The 12,667-nt window shown below is 32.8% G+C and overlaps 2 protein-coding genes across 6 annotated transcripts in view; one reads left to right on the top strand and one right to left on the bottom strand.

The window, feature by feature from the left end:
* The window catches only part of LOC139524651 (multidrug and toxin extrusion protein 2-like), a 49,647-nt gene that overhangs the window by 26,087 nt on the left and 10,893 nt on the right, over positions 1-12,667 (bottom strand). For 3 of the 4 annotated variants that reach the window (XM_071319612.1, XM_071319615.1, XM_071319614.1), the window contains exon 2: positions 5,013-5,131. In XM_071319612.1, coding sequence (XP_071175713.1) covers positions 5,013-5,129 — 117 coding nt within the window. In that variant the 5' untranslated portion in view covers positions 5,130-5,131. Of the gene's footprint in view, positions 1-5,012; positions 5,132-9,363; positions 9,539-12,667 lie in introns of those variants that run through there. The other variant, XM_071319613.1, reaches the window with a different exon arrangement.
* LOC139524653 (uncharacterized) overlaps positions 11,096-12,667 on the top strand; it is a 50,296-nt gene continuing 48,724 nt past the window's right edge. For both annotated transcript variants that reach the window (XM_071319618.1, XM_071319616.1), the window contains exon 1: positions 11,096-11,183. The gene's annotated coding sequence lies outside the window, so the exon portion shown is untranslated. The remainder of the gene's footprint in view (positions 11,184-12,667) is intronic.

Here is a 12,667-nt window from a genome sequence, read left to right as displayed (position 1 = left end):
ATTTACTACATTTAACGTAAACACTGAGTGAATACAGATTATAATTTACAAACAACACCAGACGAAATCAACAGTGTCGTAAAAATCAACATTTGACCAAAGACAACGAACTACAAACAACTAAAGGTCCAAATCGCATGACTTGCTCCACATATGGAGCAGGATCTGCTTACCCTTCCGGAGCACCTGAGATCACTACCAGTTTTAGGTGGGGTTCGTGTTGTTTAGTCTTTAGTTTTCTATGTTGTGTCTTCTGTACTATTATATGACTATTTGTCTTTTTATTTTTAGCCATGGCGTTGTCAGTTTATTTTCAATCTATGAGTTTGACTATCCCTCTGGTATCTTTCGTCCCTCTTTTGGTCAGTTGGAAATTTTGGCATGGTCAACCACAATAGATAATACAAAAACCTTTAGTGGCCAGCTAAATTATAAAATCAAATAATAGACATGTTTTTGAACATATTATTGAAATGTGCTAGCTTATACAGGAAGCTTTCTAATGTATATACATATGTTGGTTGTAAACTGCTGCTTAAATATAGAGGCCGTGTCATCGAAGGTGTCTTAGGACTAAGATATGTTCATAGATCATCTGAGGACATTTTTTGCTCTTAGTCGTGTTATCAAAAAGATCTTATCTTAGGATATGTCCTAATTATGATCCTGAATTTACGACTTTTAGTAGACATTTGCAGAAACTATGTTAATACCTAAGATTACACTGAGTCTTAGACGATTACAGTTGATGAAAAACAAGGGGTCTTTTCAAAATGTAAAAATAGAAACTAATTGAGATACATAGTAAAATTAAATGGTTTTTTTTAACTCGTAATTAGTTACACACACGGCACCCAGTTGCAGAATTTTTTTTTATGGTGGAATGTTCTCATGCGTAAATTTATTCCATGTAATACGCACGTAGCTCTATACGCATAATCTTCGTGCGGGAATCATGCGAAAATCATGCGTAAATTTACGCACGATTATCGGATGTAGCTCGATTTGGGCGTTTTCCGTGCGAAAAATACGCATGATTTACGCATAATTTTCGCACGATTATCATGCGTGGCACATTTACTAGTGTACTCAATGGAGGGAAATATGTCTTTTTGATTTTCTACACTTCCTCTGCACATTCCAAGTTTTGTCTTATGTAAGGTGTCAATACTGGAAAAATGTTCGATTTTAGTTTTTCGCACAGCAAAAAAAAAGAAAGAAAGAAAGAAAAAAGCTCAGTCGGGAAAGGTAATTCTTATCCTATATTTCCGATCAATATTTGTTGATGGTGCCTAAGAATTCCGCATTCAACATAACATATCCCGTCTTTGTTCAATATTACAACTTGAGACAATGCATGTGTCCTGAGAAATTATGTTCTTGGTGATCCGTTATCGGCCACAAATTATCCGTCGATACCCCTACTGCAAACGGAAATTTTGGCCATGTTTGCCAATCATTCAAAGGGGGCAAATAAATAAGATTGATATATTTCTTGGAGTAGGTAAATATGTTTGTGTTCATCTTTAGTTGTTGAAATATGACTAGGGCATTTCCCTGATTATAAAATGATTGGTTCGTCTGTGGTCAAGCTAGGACTGCCAGGCTTAATATCGGATAACGAACGAAATGTGCACCATAAAAATTGGTGAAGTCTGCATCAGGGCAGGTAATGGTGTCATGGTTAATCTGTGTTCTTCATCCATAACGGTGGGAAATGAAATAAATGCATAAAATACACTTAACATTTATTCATTTTTCCGTGCTCATAGATCCACTCGCTTTACAAGAGTTCCAAATGGTGAAATTGAAATCATACCTTCGTAAATTTTATGGACGCTATCACGAGTTGGTTGACCGTTATGGAATAACCGTTTCACAAATGAAATCGGATATGTTCCTACGTCGTAATTACAACCCCCTTCCCTTTAATGAATGTGATCTACCGAATAAGACTATTTACCGGATTTGTTATAACATGAGCAACACGACGGGTGTCACATGTGGAGCAGGATCTGCTTACCCTTCCGGAGCACCTGAGACCACCCGTAGTTTCTGGTGGGGTTCGTGTTGCTTATTCTTTAGTTTTCTATGTTGTGTCATGTGTACTATAGTTTGTCTGTTTGTCTTTTTCTTTATTTTTTAGCCATGGCGTTGTCAGTTTATTTTTGATTTATGAGTTTGACTGTCCCTCTGGTATCTTTCGTCCCTCTCTTATATTATAGGAGTCGAATATTTTTATACGATCATACATTTGTATCCGCAACTGTTCCTTAACCAACATAAATATGGTATGATTTTATAACAATAACGTTTAAATCTTGCTAAATCATGTATACGGTATTTTTCTACTGGTTATGACGTTAACGATACATGTAGTAAATTTCGCGTTGGTGATTTTTTTTATCAGTTCATTATATATATTCCGTTATACATGACGTGTTATATACTGTAAACCAACTTATTTTCGCGGATACTTAATTTCGCGTTTGCCCTATTTAGTCCACTTCGCGGCTATTTAATTTCGCGATTTTCTTATTTACTTAAGGTGGTTAAATCAGAAAAGTTCCAAATTCTACATATTCGCGACGATTTAAATTCGCGTTATTTTGCTACTCGAGAAAGTCTCGAAAAAAAATCGCTCGCGAAAATAAGTTGGTTTACAGTATGCGGTTTGATTAAGATCTTATTGATATTCGAGTGCATTCAAGTATCTATACAAGCAAAGTGCATTTTAATTTGAAAGGAGGTAATATAGTTTTATTTGATAACATATAACAACTTTAAAGAAATAGAAAAAAAAAGTATTTGATTGCATTAAATCTAAAATTAGGTTCACAAACATCTGTGTACTTATACAAAGACAACCTGACTGCTTTAAGGATATTTTAATAAAGTTGCTTAATTTATTTTAAGATGAAATGCATGTATATGTAGAATGCAACTTAGGTTACTTTTATTTTTTAAAACGAGGAAACGATGCAAAGGGGTGTTTAAAATCCATAAGTCGGACTCCACTATGTTAAAAAGGTACGAAAATGCAAACAAAAGACCACAAAAACTTCACAAGGAAACATATAAGAGTTCATTTTTCCATGACGATTTTAAAATCAACTGCTTTTGACAAATCATGGTACATTTGTTCCTATTATAACGGTAACGATTAAATAATTGAGACCTCTGACAAATTAAGATATTACTTTGACAAACCACAATATACTATTGAATAAAATTGACGCTAACGTTCATTTTGTGTACCGACATTTCTTTCAAATCCCTTTGTTTAATTAACTATATAAAAAAGCATCATAAGAGTTGGTCTTTGCTTTGAACCGACGGTTTATATTTACACTTTGAAACGACCCAAGATTAAATGCTACCTGAAAGTGTAATTATAATCCTGATCGTAAGTTTATGATAGTTTCAGCAAATGTCTACTAATAATGGAGTGACAAAGCCAACACTTTTTCAACTTTGATGTCCAAGCATATAAAAGTTATAGACTTATTTGAATTTTCTTGTTAAAATAATTTATTATGAAGAAAATTCGGACTTCTCTTCTTACTCATTGTGTAGTGTTACGGTAAAGCAATACAAAATAAATGTTTATCTTCAAAGTTTTTATACCAGATTTCCCTTTTGACTGAAACATCTAAACAGTTTAGCACTTTAAGGTCGTCTCATGTAATTATTTAACTGAACGTATGTTTTACCTTGTAATGCATGTGTACTCAATTTAAAGGTATACATTGTAAAAAGTGTATTTATTTTTAAAAATGACTGTATCTTCTATATTTTCTTTTACTTGATTAAAAGCATTACATGTGTGCAAACCTATTGTAGCATACATAAATCCTATTATTTTTGTATATTCTTGTTAAAATAATGGCATCATTATATATATACGGCAACGAGAAAAATTCACTTATGACTTTGATCGGACATCTTTGTTAAGATTATCCTATGATATCTTTGATATATATACAGCCTGGTATATTATTAGTTACATAGTGTGTTAGTGACCTAATATGATATATACAGGGTCAGTAAATTCCATATGGGGTGAGAGCGAAGCTCGAACCCCATATGGAATTTACTTACCCTGTATATATCATATTAGGTCACTAGCACACTATGTAACGAATTTATCTTACCGACTATCTTTATGTGTTGAATTTAGACTAAAGTTGTCTTATTTGCTTTCATAACACATCTCCTTATTTCTGTATTAAAGTGTTCAGGTGTTCAATTTTAAGAACCTACTTCAATTGATATGCACTAAAAAAAAACTAATGTAAACGATAGATATTTATAATAAACAACCTTGATATAACAATATTAAAAAGAACTTTCAATATTTGAAATAATCAAACAGTGCCTAAGTCGCAAATTCACTACTAACCTAATATTGAAATAAGCCCCGCCTCCCTACTAACCTAATATTGAATATACACGGTCTCCACGAGGTCGCTTTTAACCAATCATATTCCTAGAAATGTATAGGAGGTAAGATAAATCATAAGACTGTCATAAGATTTGTCCTCAGATATTTCGTAAGAAAAATCTTAGGTCAGTTTCTATGACACGGTCGCAGTATTAGAAAAAGAAACGACGTCGCATGAATCTTATAAACATAAAAGTAATTGATTTGATTTTGATTTTTGATGTTTAACGCCACTTTTAAGCACCGCATTTAGGCTATTTCGTGTGTTATCATAAATGAACTTGTAGAAACTATAGCTAGCTATTATATAGCTTATGACATATTTCTCATTGAGAAATGTCGAGTCCCCATATATTTTGGATCTTTCTCTGACAAATATCAGCAAAACTTGTTCATCATTCTTCTCCGATTAATCCAAGTAATATTTAGAAGATATTTACAATAAGCGTTTTGATTAAGATTAAATTGTTTGCCACCAATGAAATAATCGTCTTAGATAATGATGTCATAACTGATCAAGAGTGAATGATGTTTACTTGAATTAGATTGGGCATATATTTTAACTTACAATCGGCCAGGCTATCCGTAGAAGTTCTTTCAGCTCAGTTCTGTATCCATATGGAAAGATTTTCTTTCGTACCGTAGCACAAGAGTCTTCCAACGTATTGAGAATCATACAACCCATAGCTACAATAATTAAGATATACATTAATTTAGCTTCAGGCTCTCTAATTTCCTACCTCAGTTGGCATTCTGCCTTCAAGTCCTAGAAAGGATTAGAAACCCGTGTACTCTTGGTACAACGTAGTTTTTAAATGTACTTTCGGGTGAATGACAGAACAGTATATTGAACACTTAGATAAAGTGGTTTGTTACTCTTTCTTTATTGTGTGTTACCCTTTAAGTAAAATAGTCCTCAACTGTCAAAACCAGAAGCAGGAATGTCTTTCCCTTCAGTTCAATCTCCAAGAGTTACTGTGTACTACCCACAATTTATCATAAATGAGAGAAAGAAGATATTATACACGGAGGATATGTGTATTGACAAAATCTAGCTATTGGTCACTTGAGCCAAATTCAGTGTAATAAAGTTTTTATTTACATAAATTTTCCTACTTCTCGGTTTCAACCTTTAGAACGTCGTTTAGCAATGACTATTGTAAAAGAAATACACCCGATAGGCGATTGTAATACTATCTGTATGCATCGTAAATATATCTTAAATAAACTAATAAATTACTTAAAGTAATTATTTTAGCATATATTCGTTAATACATTTTAAAATGGAGTATGGAAATCGATATGAAAACAAGATTTTCTTACAATTTATTGTTGAGCTAAAGGGCAAGGTACAATAAGGCCTGTTTTTGGCCCCCTATTTTCTTATTTTTCAAATTCTGTTTTGGAAAGCTTCTTATTAAGTTAAAACATACCCTGAGGATTGAAGTTTTCTGTTCTTATTCAAGTATTGTAATTATTATTTATTTTGCAGGTGATTTTACAACAAATTTTTATTTTTTAAGCGCCTGCGCCTACGTAACCCAGGATTTTTTTTTTATTCCAATGTCATATGAGAACTGTTTTTGCTAAATCTAATTTTTTCTGGGTCACGTAGGCGCACGCTATTAAATTTTAAGAAACAATGGCCAGAAATCGTTATTTTTGCTTCTTTTGACGTTTTTGATGCCCTTTTACCCCTCTAACCTCACCCATTTTCTAAAATTATTTTTTTGAAGTTCATCCAAACAAACTTCAAACCAAAGGCAATATTTTAACGTGATAATTAGCATTTCAAAACAAAATTTAGAAAATAAGAAAATAGGGGGACCAAAAACGGGCCTTATCGTACCTTGTCCTTTAACGGGGTTTACCGGGTATTGAAGTTCGTAGTAGAATAAAGTTAGATAAATGAGTACAATCTCTATGGATGACAAAGCATACGATCTTCTGAGGATCTTGTTTAAACATATAAATCATTTGAAATGGAAAAAAAATTTGAAACAAGAATGTGTTCATAGTACACGGATGCCCCCACTCGCACTATCAATTTTTATGTGTAGTGGATCGTGAAATTGGGATAAAAACTCTAATTTGGTATTTAAATTAGAAAGATAACATCATAGGGAACATGTATACTTAGTTTCAAGTTGATTGAACTTCAACTTCATCAAACGACCTTGACCAAAAACTTTAACCTGAAACTTGCACTACCATTTTCTATGTTCAGTGGACCGTGAAATTGGGGTCAACACTCTAATTGGCAATACAATTAGAAAAATCATATCATAGGGCACATGTGTACTAAGTTTTAAGTTGATTGGACTTCAACTTCATCAAAAACTACCTTGACCAAAAACTTTAACCTTGAAGCGGGACGAACGGACGAACGGACGAACAGACGAACGAAAGAACGAACGGACGCACAGACCAGAAAACATAATGCCCCTCTACTATCGTAGGTTGGGCATAAGTAGGTGGGGCATAAAAGATAAACAAAATAAAACTATAAGGCATTTTTTCCTTTAATTAAAACAGATACAAGACACATTTGTTCCATATACAGCGGTTAATCATGGCTTTATTGTACATCGATTTTACAAAGACATACCTGGCCGAGTGGTGTAGGCAGAAAAACCCTAGTATTAAAAGAAAAACATGATACGGGTTATGTTCCTCTCATATATTTTATGATGGTATAACACTAAACCCCTAACGGGAGGGATTGTTCTTCATATGATGAAGACATAATCTTTCAATCAGTTTGATACGGTGCTTTTTGTCCGTTTTTGCTTTTTGTCCGATTATTTTGCTTTTTGTCCGACACTTTTGCTTTTTGTCCGTTTTGCTTTTTGTCCGATTATTTTGCTTTTTGTCAGACACTTTTGCTTTTTGTCCGATTAATTTGCTTTTTGTCCGACACTTTTGCTTTTTTGGCCAGTGAATCTTATGGCGAATGGTCACTATGTCTAATGGCAAATGATCACTATGTCGCTAATGGCAAATGGTCACTATGTCCAATGGCAAATGGCCCGTGAATCTGATGGCAAATGGTCACCATGTCTAATGGCGAATTGCCAGTGAATCTAATGGCAAATTGTCACTATGTCTAATGGCAAATGGTCACCAAGTCTTGTGGCAAATGGTCAGTGGACCTAATGGCAAATGGTCAGTGGATCTAATGGCGAATGGTCACTATGTCTAATGGCAAATGGTCACTATGTCCAATGGCAAATGGCCCGTGAATCTGATGGCAAATGGTCACCATGTCTAATGGCGAATTGCCAGTGAATCTAATGGCGAATGGTCACTATGTCTAATGGCAAATGGCCAGTGAATCTAATTGCAAATGGTCACCATGGCAAATGGTCAGTGAATCGAATGGCAAATAGTCACCATGTCTAATGGCAATTGGTCAGTAAATCTAATGGCAAATGATCACTATGTCGGATGGCAAATTGTCAATGAATCTAATGGCAAATGGCCACTATGTCTAATGGCAAATGGTCAGTGGACCTAATGGCAAATGGTCACTATGTCTAATTGCAATTGGTCGCCAAGTCTTGTGGTAAATGGTCAGTGAACCTAATGGCAAATGGTCAGTGGATTTAATGGCGAATGGTCACTATGTCTAATGGGAAATGGTCACTATGTCCAATGGCAAATGGCCCGTGAATCTGATGGCAAATGGTCACCATGTCTAATGGCGAATTGCCAGTGAATCTAATGGCAAATGATTACCATGTCTACTTAGATTCACTGGTCATTTGCAAATGCGACTTTCACCAATTGCCATTAGATCCACTGACCATTTGCCATTAGACAAAGTGACCACTTGCCACAAGACTTCGTGACCAATTGCCATTAGACTTCGTCAAGTCTGTAGGGCGGAAAAAAGTAGAAATTATTGTTATTTGTTTTCTTCACTGAAATGCAATACTTTTAATACTAATCCGTAAATGGGATAAAATGTTCGGTATATTTTTTATTAATAGAGTATGCATGTACCATCAAAGAAAGATGAATGTAGTCTGTACTCGGAGTAGTTTTTTGTACTCTAAACACAGCAATTTTGTCCATTTGTTATAATGAACCTTAAACTCGCAAAAATCATTTAATAAATATAAAAACGAAAGCAATGCGCATGTATGGAATCCTATATGATTGTTTGCTTTATCTATATGCCATTTTGTTTTGAAAAAAATCCGACACATTGATTTACAACACATATATTATTCCATGTAAGCCCTTAAAAAGTTTTAAGTAGTGTGTGTTGATGTGTAAAAGATAAAAGAAAATTGATTTCCGAAAATAAAATGATAATTGTGAACAATTTTAATATATTTTGACAAAAATATACAGTCAGTAGGAAAAGAAAAATATGAATAGAAAGTTAGAATTTTGTTTGTAATAGCAACATGATACACTTTGTTTTGCACATAACATTATACCCTCTGTAAGCTGAGAGCTGGACCTTAATGTTTATCATATTTCTCTTAAAACCCCTGCGTAAATTATGTATTAATTTTTTTAAACTTGATATGTATGAAACATATTCTGCTAGTCTGTAAACCAATATTTTTTTACTTGGAACAACGACCCCAACACTAACCCCTTTTCCCAACAAAAATAAAACTATAAAACAATCAAAGTAAAGAATAAAAACAAATAATTATAATTAGAACTCAGCAAATATCGATCTATGCAATAGTACATAACCGATGTTTAAATTTTATACATCCTCTATTCTAATTTGACCTTTATTTTAAGAATAATTTTGATTTTATAATTATATGATCATTGAGTGCAAAGGCACAAATTTTCAAAAGTATTTAATTTTAAAAAGGAAGTAAAACTAACAAACCTTTCGGATATCTACATACAGATAATATTTACATAACATCTTTAAAATATCAACTTACCAACTACTGTCTGTAGGACTGTCACAAGCAAGAAAAGGAAAACTCCCAGTCGTGCATCATAAACCCACGTGTGGACACGTACATTGATCAGATATATTGACAAATTCGGGTACGTATTTGTCAATCGGAGTCAATTTAATATTATCCTTCCAATTTGAAAAAAAAAAAGGTTTTAAAAGAATTGGCGAAACAGGTTGTGTTGTTTACGCACAAGATATATTAAAAAATTGACAATAATTACACTTAAAGATTGATGATTGTATCAAAATTAAAAAAAAAACAAAAAAACTTGTATGTATATTTTTTTGATATGTTATACATAATCATCAGTAAATTAAATGAAGTAACATGAGTTGTTGATTGTATCTTCTAATAGGTTATAGGCTATCTATATTAAAATGATACTATTGTCCCTCCGTAAATATTAATTTAAACATTGTAATTACATGTCTAATATACCTTCTCATATATCTGAAATTATCATTATTTCCGATTGTTGCATCTCCTTGTTTTGGCTACGTAACACATGTTTTAATTGTACTAAATACAATTATATTTCACCGATGTGATAACTTACACCGACGCATGTTGAATTTGAATAGTGTATTGCTTCTTTTTATTCGAAAAATAATTTTTGGAAGTTACAATAAGGCAAAACGAAAATTTTTAATAAGTTTAAGCTTGAGAATATTGTTTGAAATTGAAAAATTCCATGCAGTTTTCCAAAAACGAAAATTTGTTTTATTCATCTTTATAATCTGTGTGAACTGTGCTATATATATTTAAGTCTTTGTAAACGTCAGGCAATTTAGAAGAATTTCAAATTTGACCGAAAAAAAACCAAACCAACTTAATCATCCAATTTGAAGTAACGTTCATCTTGAGGTAGGAATGGTAGCTTTTTCGTTTCTGTGTGTCTGGTAATTCGAGTAATCTCCAGATAACTTTTGGTTAGAATGATAGCAAATTACGGAGTTAGTTCCCCTCAATTGGTAATTTCTAGTGCATTTCAACCAAATATATCTTGAATTACCAGAACAGGAAAAGGAAATGAATGTTATATTTGTGCACTATTATACATTGTATTATTATTTATTCATTTTTTTTTTCTCGTCTTGAATAAGTTCAATGTATTTTAAAAATACCGCTAGTCGGCATTTCATTTTTGAAATAGAATGCAGTATGTTTTTATGGAAATTAGAAAGCCAAGCTCCAATGTATTACGCTAGAATATATTCATGACTAGAATTTCAGTTGATTGATCTTTTACTGCTGCTGATTTTGTTTCCCTTTTTTTTCTTTTGTTATTGTTGATGGTTTCTCTTTTTATCATGCTTTTTACCCCAACAACACAGACATGGGTAAAAATCGTAATTCAAACTCCAGTACCTATTTAAGAATTGTACTTTATTTAAGAAATAATTGATGCCAGCTATACTTTATTGTAGTTTTAACATGGGTGGGCATTATATTCGTGATTATTTTTGCCAGAGTGATAATCAATTATTTCGATTATGATTAGGTCATTTACGGTAATTTCTATGTTCGCTGTGTATAAGTGTACAGTATTTGTGTAGGCTCTTTTATCAACCTCCCTGTCGATTTGTATCCAACTAGTTCAAACCAGTTTAATTTCGCAAAGTTGTTTTTCTAAAATTCAAAATTGAAACAGAAATTAACAAATTTATTAACTAAAACGATATTTGTGTCACAATATAACAGAAAAGTTATAATTCAACCGTCTTTTCGTTTGTAGTCAATTTCTGACACACACATTTTCAAGTCAGTTGTCAATAGCGGTGGACGCACAAGGAGAATCGGTAGGTCTATAGCTACTAAATTAATCGTAAATGTTCCGCCGGTTATGGTAGCATTGGTAAATATGTTCATATCTGATAGAGGATTCTTTGATAAAGTTGTGCTGACATTCGAGACTTGGCAGGAGGGGCCCTTTGACAGAGATTCATTTATACTTGCGGTAGTCCAAATAATTACGACGTCTGGCAAGGCTATCTTAATTTTTTTTCTGTGACGCATTCCTAAGACGGCGTCCCAGAAAAAAATAAAATAGCATTGTTGAGATCCAGAAAAAAATTAAAATAGCCTTGTGGCGTCCCAGAATAAATTAAAATAGCCTTGCCAGACGTCATAATTATTTGGACTATACTTGCGGTAGCTACACCCTACAGGTAAAGTTGATCAAAGTGCACGCCATTGTGCATCTGACGATTTAAAATGCTGTATTACACGATGATTAAAATTAAAACTGAGTGACAATCTTGTTGTATTTGTAAAATGCATTGGAAACTTCGGTGGTATATTGGTAATTACGCCTATTTTTTTAAATAGGAGAATGGGGTTCGATTCCCTGCTAGGGTCAATCCATTTTATCATAAATATGAAAAAAAATTGTCATTTCAGTACAACAGTTATAATAACCTATACTTTACTTTATATTTATTGTCAGATCATATGTTTCAATGAAATTATTATATACATGACTTTTTAACAGGATAGATGAAACGTGTTTTTCAGAGGGAGGGGTTTTGAAGTTAGAACAGCCAACATGAACGTTGCGGTATCTAGGTCAAATATATTAATTTCGAATTGTAACACATTGTTGTCATTGTAAAAGTATTAGTAACAAAATGTGTATCATTTTAGTGTTTGAATGTGTTTTAAGTTAATGAAATACATTAAATGCATACCAATTTAATAAAATTCATTTTTCTGCCGTAGTCAATATACGCATGTGAAAACTAATTTTATTGGATAATAGAGCATGGTTTTTTTTACAAAGCTAAAGAATACTTATTTGTACATGTTGTCTTGCTTATTATTTTTTTTCAGTGGGTAATCTAGTGACAAAACATTACCTCCCTTGAAAACTGAAAACTGGATCTCGTCAATGAGAAAAGCAGGCTATAAAACTTTTATGTAAATCTGATTTTAATATTGATATGAAAATAAATTGCTCGCGTATCAACCTAGAATGAAATTCAAAACAGTGTGGCTGTATGCATCTCAAGGAAATAAAACAATTTAGCACTATGTGTTTGTTGGAATACGGTGAACAGTTTTTACATACCAATTGTCTTATTTTCAATAACTTGATCTATTTCTTATTCAAAGGAATTTGCATCACTATAAATGCAATTCTTTAACACTTGTTTCTGATTATATACCGTTAATTCTGCAGTAGTTATACTTGAATTGTTTTCATATGTTTTGCTCAGTTATTTTTAGTCCAAAGGAAGTATTGTTGTCACTTCATGTTGTATTGCAGTAATACTTGAATAATTTA

This window comes from Mytilus edulis, chromosome 5 (genome assembly GCF_963676685.1).
Source record: "Mytilus edulis chromosome 5, xbMytEdul2.2, whole genome shotgun sequence".
In the NCBI taxonomy this organism is placed as follows: Eukaryota; Metazoa; Mollusca; class Bivalvia; order Mytilida; family Mytilidae; genus Mytilus; species Mytilus edulis.
Note: the sequence above shows the minus strand (reverse complement) of the source record. Positions and strands in the feature narration are given on the sequence as shown.